The sequence below is a fragment of the Clarias gariepinus genome, chromosome 5 (assembly GCF_024256425.1).
Source record: "Clarias gariepinus isolate MV-2021 ecotype Netherlands chromosome 5, CGAR_prim_01v2, whole genome shotgun sequence".
Classification (NCBI taxonomy): domain Eukaryota; kingdom Metazoa; phylum Chordata; class Actinopteri; order Siluriformes; family Clariidae; genus Clarias; species Clarias gariepinus.
This window is the reverse complement of record NC_071104.1, coordinates 9068332-9090436: the sequence shown is the minus strand read 5'-3', so window position 1 is coordinate 9090436 and position 22105 is coordinate 9068332. Positions and strand designations below refer to the sequence as shown.

At 38.1% G+C, this 22105-nt stretch overlaps 2 protein-coding genes across 2 annotated transcripts in view; one reads left to right on the top strand and one right to left on the bottom strand.

Moving 5' to 3' along the window:
- Positions 1-9055, bottom strand: part of rab3gap1 (RAB3 GTPase activating protein subunit 1) — a 74072-nt gene extending 65017 nt beyond the window's left edge. Inside the window, exons 1-5 of the mRNA XM_053496336.1 lie at positions 8967-9055; positions 8807-8862; positions 2934-3009; positions 1104-1236; positions 823-901 (exon numbers count right to left, since the gene is read on the bottom strand). Coding sequence (XP_053352311.1) covers positions 823-901; positions 1104-1236; positions 2934-3009; positions 8807-8862; positions 8967-8984 — 362 coding nt within the window. The 5' untranslated portion in view covers positions 8985-9055. The remainder of the gene's footprint in view (positions 1-822; positions 902-1103; positions 1237-2933; positions 3010-8806; positions 8863-8966) is intronic.
- Positions 9056-10154: 1099 nt separating this feature from the next.
- Positions 10155-20390, top strand: ubxn4 (UBX domain protein 4). Its single transcript, XM_053497430.1, has 13 exons — positions 10155-10321; positions 12612-12714; positions 12817-12845; positions 13161-13279; positions 14536-14677; positions 14849-14981; positions 16604-16658; positions 16778-16942; positions 17311-17438; positions 17996-18098; positions 19140-19271; positions 19386-19600; positions 19685-20390. Exons 1-13 carry the CDS (start codon positions 10240-10242, stop codon positions 19821-19823), a joined length of 1545 nt encoding a protein of 514 aa, XP_053353405.1. The 5' UTR covers positions 10155-10239; the 3' UTR covers positions 19824-20390.
- The last annotated feature ends 1715 nt before the right edge of the window (positions 20391-22105 follow it).

Here is a 22105-nt window from a genome sequence, read left to right as displayed (position 1 = left end):
CAGGAGATTTTAAAAGCTGAGAAAACTAAGTCGTTTGGTTATGCCGCCCCAAGCACTTTAGTACAGTAAGTCGCTTTGGATAAGAGCGCCTGCCAAATGCCTAAATGTAAATGTACAACCAAAAAGGTCTCATAATCAAAGGCTTTAAGAGCAGAAATATAGAGGCTAAACCACTCATCATCAGTGAGAATCAGAAGGTCAGATTGGAATTCGCAAAGTTCTGGAACCGATAATAACCGACTCTACCAAAGTGATGGAAAGGCCAAAGCAGGAAGAAAGAAAAGATCCGGTCACGATCCAGCACATAAAAGGTCATGGCTTGGGCTTGCACGACTGCCTCACTAAAACTCATTGATGACGAAACTCATGACGGTAGCAGCAGAATTTATTCAAGAAGTCAGAAACACTGTCCGCCATTTTATAATCAGGATTCACATTAAACAGGGAGGAACTGCATCACGAAGCAAGACAACAGCCCAAAACAATCCAAAAAAGAAATTTTTCGAACCTAAACTAAAGAGATTTGCAACTAAACATCAAGTGTTATTCACTTTAAGCCTGTTCCAATACTTTTGCTCACACCAAATTGGGTGGATTTAAACCAAAAGCTGAGATATTCTAAATGAAATAAATATAATCTTTACAATTCATCATCCATCAGCAAGGAGTCAGGAGGAAGAAGGAAGCTGAAGGGTTTACTACAAAGCTGCGAATTGGGACAAATGTCCTGTATGGGGTTAAGAAAAATGTAAGCGTTTAGGTCAGTGCAATAACCTGGAAAAGTGTATACTTTCAGAATGAAAGCCCTGTGGTGTTACTAACCATCTGACAAGGCAGTGAGCTCTTGGAGGAAAGTCATTGTTCATGCACAGCAGGTCCTGCATGGCCAGAGGAAAGGCATCTGAGGAAAAAAAAAAAAAAAATTTAGGAAAAGGCTTAGAGGCTGGCACTCCTGAAATAAAGCCCAATTTGTAAGACAGCAGCAGAACAAATGTTTGCCAGACTAAGAACAAACTAGACTTCAGTTCTCCATGGTAGTTTTTCTGGCACGCAACATTAACCGTGTAAACCATCATGAATAACCATCACTGCAACAGGTGTACCTTCCTCGCCGTCCTCCTTCCCCTCGCCCTCAGCACAGTCCTGTTTCAGGTAATGGTGCGTGATGGAAAACTTGAAATCGGCGAAGTTGATCTCACGTGACTCCTCCTCCCACGTGCCCGTGGTGTACTCTCCCTGAGCCGGAAAAATAAAAATCATCACTTCTGATATATTATTTAGCGTTACCTTTTAAAGGCATTTTTTTTCCAATGTACTGGATTTGTCTGCTGTCCCTTAGCCATTTTCTCGCTCTATCAATCAAGTTCTTTTCTTCACTCTATTTCTCCAATCCCTGTCGACCTTTTTTTTTCTTTTACCCATCACTCAATCTCCGCTCTACCGCTCTCTTCTGATAAATGGCTTCAAGGCTTGTTTCAATAGAAGTGTGAATTCAAGTACGCCTCTAAAACCAACCAATATGGTACGAAACTTCTAACCTTCAATTTATACTTTGAATATATAAATATATATTGAAATCGGCATTGAAGCTTAGGAAAAGTCCAGGCAAATGTTTTTGTTTTTTTACTCATTTACTTGACAGCAACCTCAGATTGCTAAATCAATCACACGGAAAATAACGATTGATTGTCATACGACTCAATTTCTTCCGTCATCTCTGCGTTAACTCTCTGACCTAGCTAAACTAGTCGGTCGGTATGCCCATTTAATTGGGCCAAAAACTCTGTGTTTTGGCGATTTTATTTCCGCTGGCTTAAACTCTTACTTGCGTGTGCTCAAATGATTTTTCCACTCACTCAAACTTTATTTCTACTCTGTTTCTGCTGCGCACACTCAATATCATGATACTGTGCTTACTCAATTCCAGGCAATCAGATACTAAGGGAGGGACAACACCAGCCGGGTAGGGGAGGGGGCATCATCGCATACGTTAGTTATTTTTAATAAGCGTAGGGTAAATGTCTTAGACATGCACAAAAAGCTAAAAATATATACTATTGCCCAAATAGAAACTTACACGTACATGAGATATAACTTATAACTTATTGGATGTCATGAACTAGTGTTTATAAAAATCCTCTGTAATAATAACAACAATAATAATAATAATAAAAATAATAATGCATTTTTTAAAATGGAGACATTTAAATAAAGAGCGCAGCCATACATCACGTCGGACAAGCGCTTCTGAATAAATCGGACTTAAGATGGGAAGTGAATTTGGTTGGAGGATCTACAATATGTCGTGGATGTTTTTCAAAGAGAAAATTCCAAAGACGTGGATCAGTACAGCTAAAGGCTTTAGAGCCCATGGTGGACAAGCGGGAAGTGGGTGTACAGTAACTAGGAGCCTTGATGAAGAAGAGCAAAGAATATTCCGATCAGACCAGATCATCTAACATGAACAACAGTTAAAGTCACTGAGATAACATTTTCCCTTATTCTCCGTATTATCAGAAACCTCATCATCTATCCATCCATCTAGAGACCTCTGCAGTCCAACCAGGGACCGTGGGGGTCAATTAACCTAATCTGCATGTCTTTGATCTCTGTGGGAGGAAACCAGAGTACCCGGAGGAAACTCAATAAGCACGGAGAGACCATGCTCGAGCCCAGGACCTGGAGGTGCAAGGCGACAGTAGTAATCACTACGCCACCGTCCCACCGTCATTACCACTGCAATTCTGATGTCATGTCAATCAACGTCTTTATTATTGGCTCATGATATAGTAGGATCCTGATCATCGGTCAAGGCGTTAAGGTGGCCTTGCTCCTGCTGAATGACTAGCTGACTGAATAAACCAAGAGGTGTACAAGTGTTCCTAATAATGTGGTCAGTGACAGGACAATTGGAGAAATCTGTCAGAATTCACCTTTTCAGGAGGCTTTCCAACATTACTGCTGATCAGTTTCCAGTCGTTGAGCACTTCCTCGACTCTGGACACGAACCTGAACACATCACACAGTAAACATTGCACAACAGGAACACAAATTCATCAGCATTTTTTTTAAGGAAAATAATACACAAAAAAAAAAATGCTTAAATTGTTCTAGATGTAACTTTTCTTGCTTACCCAGAACTCTGCTTGTTTTATTTTATACTGAGAGTGCAGTCTGGCTTTAAATTTTATTCCTATTTCAATCTGACGTCCTATTCAGACAGCATTAGTGTTCCATTTTCAGCAAACTCGCTCATTATAGTCCAGTTAAAGGACTGACATTTCAGATTATACAGGCGGCTGGTATTGCGATATTGTTTTTTGGACCACTAACAGTCGCAGCGTTTAGCTGTTTAAGTGGAAATATTTCACGAATGTAACTTAAGTTTCTACAAAGTTGCATCACTTTGCCTATGCAAAAACACAAACCACCAAAATGAAGGCAATCAAAGGAAAGTGCGCAAGTCTGCAGGCCATAACTAAGTGACAGCCTCGTTTTATATTCGCAAACACTACATCATCATGATCGCTGTCTTCTGATCCAATAATGTGAACACATCACTATGTATGAAGCGAACATCGTTTATCACAAAGATGTTCGAATGTTTCGCTAAACACATCACGCTAGGAGGAAGAAAAAAAAAAAGAAAAAAGAAATCAATCCCAGCCAAATAAGGTTTTAGTTTGTTCTTAAATCTGATTAAGTTGTCTCATACAACACTGAACCAGGCAATTTCTGTCACGGCCACACAGGAGTCTATCAGATACGCCATGATGAGAAAGGAAAAAAAAAAATTTCATAAAAAAAAACCTGCCCATCCATAATGTCAGATCTTCCTAATTAATGTATCAGGTATTATTCATCACTTCCAGACTGACGCATGGAAATGAGAAACTATATTGTTTACTATATTACGTTTCTAAATCAGAAACATTTTTGAACAAAAGTTGAGCAGTTCTGTTTATGCCAACAACGATAAGAATGCACTCAGGTCCGTAAATATTTAATCAACAACAGAATTGTCATATTTTTGCATCCATACACCATTTAAAGAGGATTATTATAACTAAATTGAATCATTGAACATTGAATTGAACATGTAATTTATGTAATTACAAAATGAATAAATCGCATATCTAATTACATTTTGTAATTACAAAAACCTCCATTTCCACAGGCTCAAAAGTAACTGAACAACCCAGCGATAAGCAGTTCAATGGTCAGTTATGGCTCGTTTCTGCTCTGATGTATCTTTGCTAAACTGCTGATTCAATTAGATTTTGGCCATTTAGATTTTCTACTCGATTTTATTCAACAGCACTAATGCATACTGTCTGATTTTAAAGCATTAAAAACTACTAGAAGTAACTAATAAACATTGAAATGCTGTATGGCCTTGTTGTTGTTGTTGTTGACAGTATTTTGGCTGCCAAAGCGGACCATCTGATCAGCACAACAACTTGGCACAGGTTTAACACCGAATGCCCTTCCTGACACAAACATCCAAATTTATCCGGGCTTGGAACCGGTCTGGGGTTTGAGCTTTGGGTGGAAATCGAACCCGGTCCTTCTCCATGGCAGGCGAGAAACCTACCACTGCCCATCCTCTGTTGTTGATCGTTTAAATTATTATTTTTTTCTGCCAATCTTGTGCTGTATCAACATCACTGATTCTTAGTGTAAAATAAACTATTACAGTGATTTATAGTCACAAAACAACGGGATCACGAACAGTTAGTTTTGTAGAATTAACGGACAGATCTTTTAGGGAACTTCTTTAAATCTCTAACATGAAATGATAAATAAATTAAAATATCATTGATGTCATCATGTACATTTGAACTGCTAATCATTTACACTTTGTTTATTTGTGAGCATTTAGTCATGTACACTAGATATTTAAAGATTTGGTCACGTGGTGCTTTTAAAAAAAAATTACAGTTTGTACGGTAGGTACGGCTGCACAAATTAATCGAAACCAAAAACCACAACCTTTATTCAACCTGATCTTGCACACGACAATTGAAATTAAACCTGTGTTAATATCGTCCCCTTAAAAACATAGTACCGCGTGTGTAGTCACATGACTCCAACCTATCCACCTATCCAGTCCGCGACATGGAAGCAACATGGAGGAGCAACTCGTTCATTATAAGATGGAAAAAAAAAAAATGTAAAACTTCCAGCCTTAATGGTTGAGCATATTTACAGTATAAACTTGGGGATGTGAAAAAGATAGAGATGGGGCGAGGGGATTTAGTTAAAGGTTTTGCACGGATTCCATTATTGCAAATCAAGGCTAGCCGAAAAATTTTCTGATGTTGAGGATAGATGTGACAGGTGCCACGCCTCTCCCTGTAATTTCTTTTTTTGCCCGAACTTGCACAACCTTTGGACAGGTTTTTTCAATCTCATGTCCACTATACTTGGGGTACAGTTGACGCTATGTCCATTAACTGCAACATTTGACATTACAGATGATTCAGTTCCATCGAGTTCTGCACATAAAGATGTTATTGCCTTCTCATCTTTGTTGGCAAGACGTTCCATACTCTTACAGTGAAAGCCCGTTAAAGCCCAATCCCAATTCTATTTTCTACCCCTTCCCCTACCCCTCGCCCCTTCCCCTTGTCCCTTGAAACGAAGTGGAAAGGGGAAGGGTTAAAATATTTCCCCTAAGAAATAGGACACCACTACAACACTGTTATACGTCATCATACGTATCCGTTAATTAACATGTACACATACAGTATGGCCGTAAGCAAAACAAACAGTGCGTTATCAAATGCTCGGCAAACTGCCGTGCTACTGAACTTTCATGTTTGTAGCATGCAGTAAAGTGTATATGACATAAAAATATATTTTTGTAATATCGTGCTATCCGCTAGCAATCTTTAGCGATTTTTTTGCAAACGTTTCTTTACAGAACATCACCATAAACACGAGACTAAAGGTAATATACATATAATGAAAACTTGTCTTAAAAATCCTTATTAATGGACAAATCCTTCGTTTGAGGTGAGGTCACGGAAAATCTTCGTTTGGAGGGCTATCTGGCCCTTCCCCTTACCCCTACCCCTCCAACCAAAAGAGAAATGGGACACCCCTACACCTTCACGTGAACGCGCCAAACGGAGGGGTAGGGCTAAGTGTAGGGGTAAGGGGTAGAATTGGGATTGGGCTTAAGTGTCCCTCTATCTCTCAGTGGATTACTCACTCTCACTCACTCATCTTCTTTACCGCTGTATCCTGTATTCAGGGTCGCGGGGACCTGGAGCCTATCCCAGGAGACTTAGGGCACAAGACAGGGTACACCCTGAACAGGGAGCCAATCCATCACAGGGCACACACACATACACACATACACACACCCTGTCACACACTACGGGCAATTTGGGAACGCCAATTAGCCTAACCTGGATATCTTTTGACTGTGGGAGGAAACCGGAGTACTCTGAGAAAACCCACCAAGCACGGGGAGAACATGCACACAGAGACTGGAATCGAGCCTGGCCGGGAAACGAACCCAGACCCTGGAGGTGCAAGGAGACAATGCTAACCACTACACCACCGTGCTGCCCTCAGTGGATTAAAAACATTTTTTTTTCTTAAGATAGAGAAGATAAAATACACACAGAGGTTCTACTAATAGGTTCTTTCACAAATGGAAACCACTTATTTATTATTTTGCAAATTTACAGGTACTGCCTGAATGATTATCTAAAAATCTAAATCTGGGTCATGCATGAGCATTTTCCAATTCACACAGATTTGTTTGAGCTGAAGGATGCAGGTATGTGTGTGTGTGTGTGTGTGTGTGTGTGTGTGTGTGTGTGTGTGTTATTTGATCTACAATAGTAATAATAATACATTTAATTCCTTTTTTTGATATGTTTGTGTCTGATAATTGTTCAATAATAAAATTGAGGAAAAAAAACTGTCTATAGCATGAATGTTTTATTATAAATAAAATAGTTAATATTACTTAGTATTCAGTTTAAGTTTTATAGTAAAAACCAAAGCACAGTTATTACAGACTGATTTGCCCGATTACACGGCTTTAACTTTTGAGTTTCCATTGCCACATGAAATGATGAAATGAAATATAAATCTATATCCAGCAAGGTAAGTTAACTTAAGTGTTATACTAACCTATTTTTCTGCGTACATATTATTATAAATATATAACAGCTGCATACTGTAATCTTTCCCTGCTTCTCTTTTTCTCTTAGCTGTGACCTGAATAGGTTTGACCTTTTGACATTACACGCTCCCAATTAAGAGTCAAGACTACATCTACCATTTCCCTTCGGAGGTGTGTAGACTGGTTATATATTGTTCTTAACGATTATTAATGTCGTCCCGAGTTGTGAGATTCTCAGTTCTGGTTGAGACCGTGACAGACAGGCCAAGGGAGACGAGGGGTTTCCTTGTATCTACTGACTGACTGTGTCTCACACAAAATCATTAGAGATGGTGGGAAATCAATTCAGTTATGAATTGCATTTTCTTTTGTGTAGTGATTAACGTATCGCCAGACTAACTGCAATTTTTTTTATGACTTTTTATTGAAAATTCAATTATGAAAACAATCAAATGCAATGCCAGAGTTGGGGGAAAAAGAAAAAAAAATGTAAGGGGGAGGAACACAGAATGAATAATAAGCGAATCACAGATTAAAGAAATGTAAACACACAAAAAAAGGGGCTTAAATTTACATAAAACTAATTACGCTGTCGATTCTTTAACAAAGTCTATAGCAGCAGTCCAAGCATGCATTGTTCGAAGTGTAGCTTCATGGAATCTGGCTGTGGCACGTTCCAAAATTAAAATGTCTAAAAGATAGGAATGTCATACAGCAGGCAAGTGGGTGTCAGCTTCAAACCAACTTTTCAAAATAGCTAAATCTATTTTTTTTTTTTTACTATTTTAGATTTATTTTGAATTTGATGTGTTGGAAGCAGAAAAAAATGGGCAAGTGTAAGTTTAAGTGACTTTAACATGAGCCTGATAGTGATGGCTAGAGGACTGCTGGGCCAGAACAAGTCCAAAACTGCAGCTCTAGTGGGACGTTCCTGGCCTGCAGTGGTGAAGAACTACAAAAAGTGTTGATACTTAATCTAACTAGGACTGGACACTACTGTGGTGTAAACTGCAATTTCTCCTCACAGTTTTCTCTTTATTAGCACCTATTTTAATCTTAATCAATGTTTTCAAGCAGGAAAAAGTTTGGCAAACGAGCTATAGCTAATGGTTCTAGGTACGGTATATCGTCTAACCATTACAGTTTGGTTCTTCTCACGATATCTACATTTCAATATCTCGTTAGGGTGGTGCCTGAAAGTGGGTGGGATATATTAGGCACTACTCTTTTCCTGAACTTGGTGTGTTGGAAGCAGGAAAAAAAAAACAGGCAGGTGTAAAGATTTGAGTGGCTTTGACAAGGACCAGTCCAAAACTGCAGCTCTTGTGGGGTGTTGCTCATCTGCAGTGGTCAGGACTGACCAAAAAAAGTGATCCAATGAAGGAAAAAAACAGACTTTTCCTTCCCCCTGCTAGCTGCCCTGCTGCACTGTGTGGAGCTTTACATTAGCACGGATAGTAGCATCATGACGTGTACACTACTCTGAGTTCTGCATCAGCACATTCGCGTCATGGCCTTCTATATGTTTATTGAAAATAATAATAACAAAATGAAGACCCTAACAGTCTTGAAAGTTGTTTAAACCATTTCACAACAACAAAACCCCGATGTGTGTTCAGTCAGTTAGCTCACTCTATGTAGCAGAAAGTGTTTAAGCTTTACCTCTCCCACTCGGACGCTGTGGTGAAATCCGTGATCTCAAACACCTCACACTCGGGCTGCAACAAGAAGACAATAAACAGCGTTAAACCGCTGAAACATGACACAGCTGTAAGACGGAGTGAGGTCAGAAAATATGTTCAGGCTAAGAGCTGGCACTCACATCACTGTCAGCCGCCATGATCCGCTCTGTTTATTAACGCTGCCTTCTGCTCCGAGTGCATTATGGGAAATGTAGTCTCGGAGGAAGTAACAAGAAATACACACAATATGTAATTAAACGATACAGTGACAAACTGTTACACAGTAAACTAGGTGCAATCAACCAAAATCTGTCATTATTTATTATTTAGATGCCCATAATGATATTTGGTCAAACTGGAGAGGAACACAAGTCACTTAAAGCCTATGAAAGCTTCACTTTCTCTTCGTCTATACAACTTTATTCTTTACAAGCAATAGTACATGTCATTGACTGTGAAAGAGTCTTTCTGTATGGCATAATTCTCTAACTTATTAATACAAAGCAATTACATTTTGTAAGGTTGAGTATGTTACGCCTGATTTACGCTAAATTATACTTTGATCGTCAGCCAAAATACTGCTCACACAAAGGTCTAATTAAATCCTGTCCAGCAATAGATTTAAGATATGCCCATAGTTTGATGCACGCACAAAACGCTGTTAAAACTGTCGCAGTCATTTTATAATCTGTACAGAAAGGCAGGCACACATGTACATGAGCTTTAACCTGAAATTCTTATGATGAGCTTTAATTCATAATTCTTATGATTGTGTAAAGCTGCTTGGCGACAATGACAATTGTTAAAAGCGCTATACAAATAAAATTGAATTGAAATAATAATATCACTGATTACATTAAAGCCGATCAGATTATTTTTAGCTTTAACATTTTAACTCTTTCTACAAACTAACTCCAGTCGACCCACTGAGAAGTCGCGGTTCAGACAACAGTTGTTCACAGATTTTTCCTTAAAACCTTACTAATAATGAAATAAAAACCCCTTAAATTTGAACGTAAATCGCAAATATCCTCAAACAAAAAAAAATTTTCATTGCAATATCATTTTTTTATGCATTTTAACACCAAACTATTAAAAACAATATAATTTACTAATCTTGTAACATAAATATTAACACAAATGCAACTAAATTTTCCTATAAAATATAACATTATATATATATACATATATATATATATATATATATATATATATATATATATATATATACTGTCAGACTAGCCATAACTAGCTAATCCCTGCAACCTCCCTATAAGACTACATCTCCCCGTGTCGCTTAGTCATGACGTCACTTCCGTGATGAGATTACAGGTTTCTGGTGGATCTGACAGCATAGATTCGAAGCGACAACTGTCACCCAGAAAGCGTCCGAAGCAGCTAGTTAGGGAGAAGATGCGCTGGTTTGAGGGCTCCATCCCGGCGGCCATCGCCACCTCCAAGCAGCACGGCTCTGTTTTTGTCGTCGTCATTGCAGGTAAAATGTGAACCACAAACTCGTGACGCGTTAACAGCAACAAAAAAAGAGCTAGCATGCTAAGGCGAAGGAAGGCCTGGGAAATGTAAATAAAGCTAAGCTAAGATAAACTAGCTAAACTAATCCAGTAGTGATGACATTTATAATATAAATATGTAATGAATAACATGTGTCTGTATATAAACATACATCCGTGTTAAATCTAAGTCTTCTAGTCTGAAAGCTCTAACGTTATGTCTGTACAGTCCGGAGTGATTTGGGACACAGCCACAGCTATTGCTATCCTCTGGATTGGAATAAAATTAATAAATCATGTCGACAAAGTGAATTAAAATTAAGAGGTTTAAAACAGTACGAAAATTATATTCATTTGCTGTTAAAAAAAATCAAGGTATCATAAAATGTTTCCATGGTGCACAAAAAAAAAAAAAAAAGAAGTACAACCTGCCTGTAATTTGACTTTCTCTAGGTGGCGCACTACATGTGCAGTAGGTGTGGGAATTCTCAGGGATTGCTCGATACCATATTATCATGATGCTTCTAATGCTGATATGATTGATATCACGATTCTGTCGGTATAAATGTCTCGATTTATTATGATTCAATAAATTTTTTTATTTCTGGCACTATTAACAGTGGCCATTGTCGCAAAGTAGATTAAAAAAAAAATTAAGGAAATGAGAGAGAAAATAAATAAAGTATAAATCAGTATGATCAGATTGTCCCTGATGAGCAAGCTGAGGGCGACAGTGATGAGGGGAAATGACATTGTATCCTAGCAATTTTACGAGAATTTTTTTTAAATCATCATAACCCAAGTTTTAAAACCCTTAGTTTTAATCAGCTGCTTCACACCTGAATCAAACATGATTAATTAAATGTAGCCCGTTCCTTATAATATTAGTTTTCTCACTTAAAAACCAAGTGCAGCATTTAAACAATACAGAATTTGTATTCTTTAAGTCCAAACTTTAAGTCCAAGAGTTCATCATTCATTCATTTATCATCTATACTGCTCATTGTAATGGGGAGGGGGGGGGGGTCTTGGGGAATAAGGCAGGGTTCCACTCCATCGCATGACACACAGACACATACAAACACATAATGGGCAATTTATGATGAACACATTAACCTAGTCTTTAGACTATGACAGTAAACCGGAGCACCTGGAGGAAACCCACCAAGCACAGGGAGAGCATGCAAACTCTACACACACAGACCTGAGGTGGGATTTAAACCCTCGACCCTGGAGGTGTAAGGCCACAGTGAAAAAAACAGAAAAAGTTAAAAAAAGTCGATTTTGCTGTTAATGTGGCAACACGTGAATCAGCAAAAAAAATACTCCCCCTTCTTCTATAAAACAGGAAGTCATTCAGGATTAGACATTTACCCTTTGTCGAGTCTCTGAAAGCTTCTGCTGTAGGGAGAGAGGGCCTGTAGTGTCAGACATGTGGTCGTGAAGTGCATCAGAATTATTTGTGTCTTTTAATCCATACTAAATACTGTTTGGTGCACAAACATGTGTGACAAGAATGTCAAAGCTTATACTGTAATTAAGTAAAAATAAATAAATAAATAAATAAATAAATAAGAGTCACATGGGCAAATAAGTAGCGCAGATTTATAAGATTAAACTTTTTTTGTGTTTACTGTATGTTGTTTCTGTTAACGAAAAATAATAATAATATGCACATTTTTCAGAGTTTGACATTTTTGCGACGTCATTCCATATTTTAGTAGTAGTACAGTTTCTGCATTTTTAAAAGTAATGATAACTTCTAGTTTTCTACACGACACGTCAGAAAAGCCAAATGCACAGTTTGATGTCTGAAGGCTCCCAAAGCCCCAAATGTTGACACACATCCGGTGGATTTATTGCCTCTCAGTACACCACTTTTATGGTAGTAATAGTGTAAACAGGTACAGGAGCAGTAGTGCAAGAGGAAACTGTCAGCTACTAGTTAATCGATCTCGGATCACATCGTTCTCCCGGACATATTTTTTAAAAAGCGCCAAATATACTTGGGCAGCCGTCAATATACTTGTCATACTCAAATGTATGGGTCCATGACCAGGACAACACACCTAAGCAGTAGTAATGTGAATAATGACTGAACAATCACACATTAACCATCATCACCCGGAAGAGTCCGGATTTTTTTTTTTCAAATCTAGTAGTAGTAGTATCTTCACTTCATCTTTATTAGGGGCAAATCCCTATATTTCCAGATTTCCAACAGATGTCAAAAATTGCAATTGAATGATTAAATATTGTTTTTTTCACCCCTAGGAGACGATGAGCAGTCCAAACAGATGCTGTCCAGCTGGGAAGATGAGCAGGTAGCCGAGCTTACAAACAACTGCTTCGTCGCCATTAAAGTGGACGCTAAAAGGTGACGACCTCCAGACTGTGCTCAGAGACATTATTTTATATCAGATCTACACCAGGAGGTTTTTTCATTATGTAACATGAAATCTCTCTCTCTCTCTCACAGTGAGACGTGTGTCCAGTTTTCACAGATCTGTATCCTTTCTATTCCTCCTTCCAAATTTGGCATGCTGGTGTTGAGGATTAGTATCGGTCCTAAATCCAGTCTAAAAAAGAGAGGGTTCTCATTGGCAGTCCCACACACACATTTAGATGTTCTCCCTGCTTTATCACATCTACTTAAATAAAAAAAAAAGGCTGTTCATTAGCTGATTAGATTCACGACCCACTTTGATTATGATCCTGACACATACTGTACTGTATCACTGGTTTGTCCAGTTAACAAGATGGCCGTAATGAGAAGGTAAAAGCAGAGGTTATTTATAGTTCCCTTGACACGAGTTCCTGTAGATCCTGTGGTGTGTATTCCATCCAGCTTCTTCATAGGCGACAATGGAATTCCACTGGAGATCATCGCTGGTGGAGTCTCTGCCGAGGAGCTGATGAACAGGATAAGGAAAGTCAAGCAGGTACACACACAAACCAACACCATAAACAAGAACTGTGTGCGTGTATATATTTTTTTCAGTTTCTCAGCAACATGATGCGCTGCATACAGTATGTTTAGTAAAAATTTTACGTGTTACCATAAAGTGTGCAGAATGAAGGTGTGAGATCTTGCTTATTAAATAGACTTGAATTATACACTTAAACATTTTTTTTTAAATATACAGCGTCATCTGTTAAATTTTGAGATGAACTAAATTTTTTTCAAGGTTTTTACATGATGTGCGCACAGACAAAAATTTCAAAAACCCTCTTGATGTGTTCTGTTACTCATCTGACGTCTCTCCCAAAATATTTTATTCACAATTATCTTCAATATACACATACACAGACTTTACAGTTATATAATAGAGAGAGAGAGAGAGAGTGAGGTATATATACTGTATATACGTACATATACTGGTAAAACTTGAAAAATTTGATAAATTTCACATCATGTGCGCACAGACAAAAATTTTGAAATTTTTGAATAAATTTGAAAGTTCATTTATTTCAGTAATGCAATTTAAAAGGTGAAACTAATGTTTGAGAGAGTTCATGAGCTGTAAGCCATAATTATCTCAATTAAGACAAATCACGGCTTGAACTATCTTGCTTTGCATGTAATCTATTAGTTTCACCTTTTAATTTGCATTACTTAAAATAAATGAACTTTTGCACAATATTCTAATTTTTCAAATTTCACCCGAATACACAGTACTTTTAGCATGTCTCCACTACTGCATAATCATTGTTTCTACAGACATACAGTATATTACCACATACCTCCTGTACATTAGACATTTATTCCCATGTACTGTGCTAACTCCATTTCACTGGCTTTGTACATGTTCGTTGCACAATGGCAATAAAGTTGAATCTAATCTAATTTAATCTAATGTAATTAAAGATAATCTATTAAAATCCCTGCTTTATTGCTTTGACACACCAGAGGTGTGAAATCCTCTCCAGAAAGTGGCCAGGGTTGGTGCAAATTTTTCATTCCAACCAAACAGAAGCCACAGCTGATTGTCTAGTGAAAGCCAAGAAGAACTAATTAAAAACACATGGAATCAGGTGTGGCTTCAGCTTGGTTGGAATGAAAAATCTGCAACTACAACAAATTTCTTTCTGGAGAACATTTCACACACCTGCTCATTCAGTCTGAGTTATGTATCATTATTTCATACTGATCTCCATCTGATCTCCTTACACCCGTCTTCCCATGCTGCCCGTATAGGTACACTCTCAGCAGACAGCTGCTGCGGCTCAGTCAAACCCAGAGACATCAGTCCAGGCTGCAAATCCCTCGACTTTTGAAAGCCAATCTGTAAACTCGGATATCACAACGGGAAACGCCTCCACCGTTGCTGCATCTAAAGGTGACTAAGCTCGTTTGAGTCACAGACGTTTGCATAACATGGTTTCGGTTCATTCGAGGCAGGGCTGCATGTCAGAAGCATCAGGACGTTTTTTCATATTCTCAGATAAAAAAAAATCTTGATAAACTTAACTGGCTTTATTGGTTTTGGCATTTTATTTGATCTTTATAGAATCTCTGTCCAAGCCCATGGAAGACGCAGGGGCTTCAGGTCATGTAACTCCAGGTGAGGAGAGGAGCCAATCATTAGACGACACATCACAGGCGTCTCAGACTGAGGAGCCCCTGGACGCAAATGTCGAGAGGTAAACATTGTTTGTGTAACAAGGACAAAAGTACGGATATAACGTATGAGGAAATCTGATATGAATCAGAACTCTGTATTTGTATGTCAGGGTGTGTGATTTATAATATAATCAAAGGATTATATTATATTATACTTTATAATATAATGCACCACCTTATAATAGCAAGTAAGACTTTAATTTCTCCAGAATTAATTTTTATTATTTACCTCATTATTATTATTATTATTATTATATTAAATAGTTTGGACTACTTAATAACGACAGCATGATTCTCATTAAAAGCAGTGTTCACACATACACATGGTGCTTTCGATCTATCCAGGAAGTAAACCCAGTAAGCTGTGAAGTTTTGGTTTCAGGCAGCATCCTAACCGCCCCAAATAATATGTGAGCAGATAAATTGACCTCAGGCATAAAGTGAGCCAACGAACAGTGGCTTAAAGATGTTACCTCAAAGATTCACAATAAACGAAGGATAATTTCAATGACGATGTTGAAACGATTAAAATCTATTTGTATAATTAAACCTATTAGCATAAAACACAAGTTCCTCAGAGTAGAAGTTAATATGGAAAAGTTTTTGTGAACGTTTCCAAAAACCGAACATAGTCATGTGACACGGGCCTTGTTATAATACCTGAAGTATGAGAAATATAATAACGTGACACTAAATACTTTTAAATAAAAGTTTATATTCGACAGCAGACTAAAAGATGCAGATCGTGTGATTTTTACGCATAAAATAATTGCATTTCTCAGACAATACTAGGGACGGGATGGTAATCACCAAGAACCAGCCAATACGATACTATCATGATACCTAGATTCTGATTCGATTTGTATTGCCATTCTGATAGTATCACGATTCTAGAAAAATCCTAATAATATAGCTCCTATTATACAGGATGCTTTGCCTGCCAATGTGCGAATAATTAATAGTTTAGTGTGCGCCACTTGCAGGGTTTTACTAACCCAATATCAAACTTTTGCAAGCATAATTCGTTCCAGGAGCGTACTTGTAATTCAAAGCACTCGTGTATCAAATTTCCTCATAAGAAATAATGGAAACTCAGATGATTCGTTCCACAAACAAAAAAAAAAATTCATCTAAGAATAATTAAAACAAAATATAAAGCAAAAATAAAACAAATTAATCTGCACGTTACCTTTGAAAAGATTCTGGTTGGTGTAAGATAATAGAGGAGAGGGAAAAGGGGGGGTTGATTCTGTGTGGAACAACTTACACACACACTAACAGAATCAGTGCTCTCTGACAGAGACTCTCTGTTGGCAAACTGGAATCTTTGCCTCTCTTACTTTTGCCTTTTTTTTTGAGGATTTCGTGGAAATGTGACGTATGTTGTCGCTATCGGTGTAAGATAATAAGCCTGCAAGATAATACAAGTGATGCTTTGCAAGAACCACTAATAATACTAATAAAAATAATCAATAACATGAGCCAAATACATTTGCACAAATAAAATGAAAGGTATCTAGATTGAAGATTAAACTTGGTCTGTGTGATGTATCTACTGCAATTAGTATTAAAATAGTATTAAATAGTATTAGATAATAATATTTATCAGTCATGTCATTTTCATGCATTTCCTGTTTTTTAGGTTAACAAAGAAACTGGAAGATCGAAGAGAACAGAAACGGAAGGGAGAAGAGGAGGCAAGTCTTACGGTTTATAAAAGTTGTACATCTCACTGTGTATATTTCTCGATTTGTCCTCATGAATGCTCTCGCATGAAATTAAGCCAGTCTAAAGCCGAGTCCCTTCTCCCAACCAGAACGTGATAAAGAAGGAGATCGAGCGGCGGAAGATGGGCAAGGACATGCTGGACTTCAAGCGGAAACAGGAGGAGGAGAAAACGAAGCGCATACTGGAGGAGAGAAACCGAGAGAAAGCGGAGGAGAAGGCGGCTAGAGAGAGGGTCAAACAGCAGATCGCTCAGGTCTGCAACTACACACTTCAGTGTTTTTTCACAGCATGGCACCAACACATGCTAGAAAGGCTAAAAAAAAAAAGTGGACACAGAATCTCAAAGTTTTAAAAAGAGATACAAAATTTAAAGGAGAGTAGGTCTAGATGAGATGAAAATTCTAGCATGTTTGCATAACAGTAAGCAATAAATATGGATCTCTTTTTACATAAATGGTTCAGGCTTTTTGTATTATTATTATTTAATTACATTTATTGAGCACAATGTCCTATGCATTTAAGCACAAACATAGACAATGGTAAATTTTATCTTGCATAATAAAGATGATACAAACCCCAGATTGCAGAGAGTGAGCACGCAGAATCGTTGTTTTGTTACAGGACCGAGCAGAACGGGCAGCTCGATACGCCAAAACCCAGGAGGAAGCCGACGCAGCCAGAGCGGCAGCACTACAAACCAGACAGGCTGAGCAGGAGATGAAGAAAGAGGCTGCGCAGAGAGAAAGAAGGTCTTGTATACAGTATCTCTGTTTAAAGGGAAAGCTTATTTATATCATGTAATGAACCTTTTGACATGAACAGACCGCATTTTTTTTGTCCACTACAATCACTAAAGTAGCTCACGTGCATTGGCCTCACCGGTTTCAATGAATCAGTCCGGGAACACGATAATAGAAAATTTCTGTCCTGTAAAGCTGTTCTGATGGTGAATAATTTTAAGTCACGGAGTTCACAGTCCAATACAGTGGAAAACAGCTTTGAGACTAAATGGCGGACAGATTTAGTCAAGTGGATTGGTATGCTTTACATTGTTTATCCGTGTCAAAGGCATATAAGATTTACTTTGTCAGACTTAAGAACAAATCGAACTTACGAACATGCTCCCGGAACATACTCGTTCGTAAGTCGGGGACAACCTGTTGTGGAATGGATCTTACCAATATTGAGTTAATCTGCATAGAAATGTGTTTCAATTTTGTTTTTAATATATATGATTCATCAGGACTAATCAGATTTCTGTGCCACATGTAAATAATTAGTAATAATAGTCCTTCTTTTCTCACAGTGCGATTGCCAGGATACAGTTCCGCCTCCCTGATGGCTCCTCATTGACCAATCAGTTTCCCTCAGAGGCGAAGCTGCAGGAGGCCCGGCAGTTTGCAGCCCAGGTCAGTCAAAACATCACCTCTAACTAACCTTGTGTTCATGCAGAGTTTAGTGAGTATTTTTTAAATTATTATTAATAAACCTGAGACCTGTTTGAATAGGACTTGTATAGGAAGAAATTTCGAGCATTAAAGAACAGTCTGGAGACATGGTACATGGAACACACAGTTCTTAACAGAGTTAAATTAGTTTGTGTTCAACTGAGAGGATATTAGATTTAGTTTTAGTATACCCTTTACAAAAAAATAAATTAAGAATGGTTGAAAATTACAAGAATGGCTGCATTTTTATTCTGAACTTTATTTCTATTTGCTGTGAGGCTTGCCTCTGCTGTGCTTTACTTGACTGCTTTGTACATCTACAGATATTGACTCTTATACACATTCTCTGAGCTCTCATCTATCGCTTTCATCAGTAGTCCCAGACCAATATATTTTGATGCATGTCCATCACGTACAGCAGGGTTGGATTTCAGAACTTTTTTTAAATTACAGTATTATTAGCCCAAGTGGAATTTCAATCTCGACATTTAATTTTTAAATAATATGAATTCAATAGACATATTCATATACTGAGTCAGCCAAAAGTGTATACACACTTTAGAAAAGGATAACTTTGTAAAAATATTCTAACACTACATTTATTTTTATAAGTTATATATTGATATACAGTAGGTCCCCGAATTACAAACGAGTTCTGTTCCGGAAGCACGTTTGTAAGTCTGATTTGTTCTTTAGTCTGACAAAGTGAATCTTTTGACATGAATATACAACGTAAAGCATACCAATGCACTTGGCTAAATCTAAGCGGTGCAGATTTTTTTTTTTTATTACTGATTAATCAAGCGGCTTGACCAAAAAGATCTACAAACATTTAGGGATACCAGAACAATTTTAATACTGCAGAGCTGATTAGATTGATGTTTAGATAAAATGTGTTGCATAAAAGCTGTGACAGGAATCTTACAGTTGCATTAAAAAGGTTATAGCATGTAAGCATCGAGTTGAACTTGTACTTTCTGTCTGCTCACTCTGTCCACACAGGAGGTGGGTAACAGGTTCGGCCACTTCTCTCTGGCCACCATGTTCCCAAGACGCGAGTTCACAGTTGAAGATCTGGAGAAGACCTTGCTGGAGCTCGAGCTTGCCCCCAGTGCCTCCATCGTCCTGCTGCCAGTGAGTCACTTCCCCAAACAAATAGGGCAAATCACAGTATATATACATATACAAACGCACTATATTTATATGCAGCATATAATCTAAAATAGATTTTTCTTGTCATTCCTACAGCAGACTGGAAGGCCCACTAACACAGTAGTTCAGTCCTCTAGCACAGGTGGCATCTGGTCTATTCTGGGCACCATCCTGTACCCTCTGCTGGCAGTCTGGAGGTTCCTGAGCTGCTTCCTCTTCAGCAGCCCTCCTCCTGCAGCCGCAGAAGCTTCACGTAACCAGCCTCCGCGCCCTTCAACCTCCACAAACACCAACTCTGAAGAACCAAAAAGGTAAGCCACATTTTTACATTTTCCTAAATGTAATTGTTGGTCATTTTCTCGAGCTTTTTAAAAAAAAAATCTTATCGTTTTCAGAGAAACGATCCGAAAGCGGGTCCTAGAGAAGAGACCGGAAGACTTTAAAAAAGACGGCAAAATCTACCGGTTAAGGACCGAAGAGGACAACAAGGACGACAACAACACATGGAACGGCAACTCCACCCAGCAAATGTAGTGCAATAACATCTTTAATAATAATAACTTTTTTTTCGTCTCTCTCTCTCTCTCTCTCTCTCTCTCTCTCTCTCTTTGCCCAGTCGTCTCCTGTGTTCTGACACTACTCTGAGTTGGTTTGAGTTTGCGCGTGTCATACAGTGGATCATAAATGATTTAGAGCTCTGATTTTCATTCTTTCCGACCCTTAACCTCCTCCTTGCATGGGTAGATAAAAACCAAGTTAAATCTCTCATGTAAGCTTAAACAGATATCCACTGTGTGCAGACTTCTTGATTTTTGCTTTCCAGCAGTCTAACGGTAAGGCCTTGCGTGCTAAAACAGGCTAAATTAGGGGCTTGGAAGCTCGAATCCAGATGCCTTTTTATTGAAACTTTAACCTGGATGACACAAAAAAGTTTCCAGCAAAACTGTACGATTGATTTTGCGGCACTAGGCTCCGGGCAACGAGTTTGTTTTATACACAAGCTTGGAATCCCTCGGCAGATAAATGTTTCTACTGCTTGAAAGTGGAAGTTACTTTAACACTGTCATTTAACAAAATAATAAAGGAGATTTTTCAATTACATCTTTAATGTGTTTTCCTTTTTTTGAGCAAATAAAAGAACAGTCAAGTTTACAGAATTGCATTAAGTTGTTCAGGAGTCTCAGTTAGACCTTGCGAGATCTAGAGCGTGGACGAAAGCATCTTGCATCAGTAAAAGCATCATCTTTCTCCTTGTTAAAGCACTCTTAAGACTTAAAAAGTTTTTCAGTGGTATATTTATGATAAATCAAAAATAAGACATGATTCAAATGGTAATGTATACTTACTGTACAGTACAGTACCCTCAGCTTCCATCAGTCCAGTGTCATGCCAACAGTAAAGCATCCTGAGACTGTTGCCTAAGCACACAGCCATGAATAATGAATGGTACCTCCGAGAGCGACTTTTCCCAACCATCCAAGAACAATTTGGTGACAAACACAGACTTTTCCAGCATGATGGAGCTCCTCGCCATGAGGCAAAAGTGATAATTAAGTGGCTCAGGAAACAAAACATCAACATTTTGGATCCATGGCCAGAAAACTCCCCAGACTTTAATCCCATTGACAAACTCCAAGCACTAAATATGAGGTTGGTAACTCTAAATGAACGTCCCTGTTGTGGATGTGAGTTCTAATCTTGCTTCCCTAGGATGGTCTCTATGAGAGCTCTATGTTTCATCATGGTGCTTAATGGGTTTTGCAAATGCACTCGACACAATACAGTTCTTGCAAGGACTGTTACAGAACAGCTGACCTTTGTATCTTAGAATAACCGACTGTTGCTTTTTCTTCTTTGTTGCTTTGTGTATTTGTACAGTAGATCTAGAGAAAGCGTATGACAGGGTGCCCAGAGATGAACTGTGGGTTTGCATGCAGAAGTCAGAAGTGGCACAGAAGTAGGTGAAGGTGTGCCGTAGGTACAGTACGACTGACTGGAGTGCACCAGGGATCTGCTCTTAGTCCCTTCCTGTTTGCAGTGTTGGACAGGTTGATGGCTTAAAGGTTTCATTTTACATTCACATTTCATACGAACTTAATTCTTTTGATTGTGTAAAGCTGCTTTGTGAATAAATAAAAATAAACCGTTAAAAGCGCTATACAAATAAAATTGAATTTAATTGAATTTAATTTACTGCAATACAGACTAATTTAAATTCAGTCTTAATTCAAGCACCAAATAACAAAATATCTGGTGAATGGTGCCTTTGCATTTAAATAGATATTTGCAGATTTATATGAAAATGTATGTGCCTTTTTTTCTTAATATTATAAAAATCTTTACCACTAGACCACTAGATGGAGACATTTACTGATTCATAGAAGCCTATCCTTTTCTGATATTTGCTTGATTTATTCAGTAGTGAGCTTACTTTTTGGGTTGGTTATTGTATTTTCCTCTGCTAATGAATCTCTGGAACAAGTAGAAATGTTAAAAAGTTCATAATGTACACATATCTGGAGTGGACTTTTACTTCTTTCCCATCAAAAAAAGCTCACACACCCGCATTTTTCTTAATGTACAATAAAAGCCTGGTCTGATATTCCAGATATTTTTTTAATGTAGTTTGATGAACTTTACTGTAAGTCACAAGTTTTGAGCCCAGAACAATAAAGAAGGAAAAATCATCCTGCTCTACTCCGAGTTTACCCATGACTCCAACATGATCAAGTATGCAGATGATACCATGGTGGTAGGTCACTTCACAAACAGTGATGAGTCTGCCTATCAGCATGGTGTTTCTCCAACAACTTCAC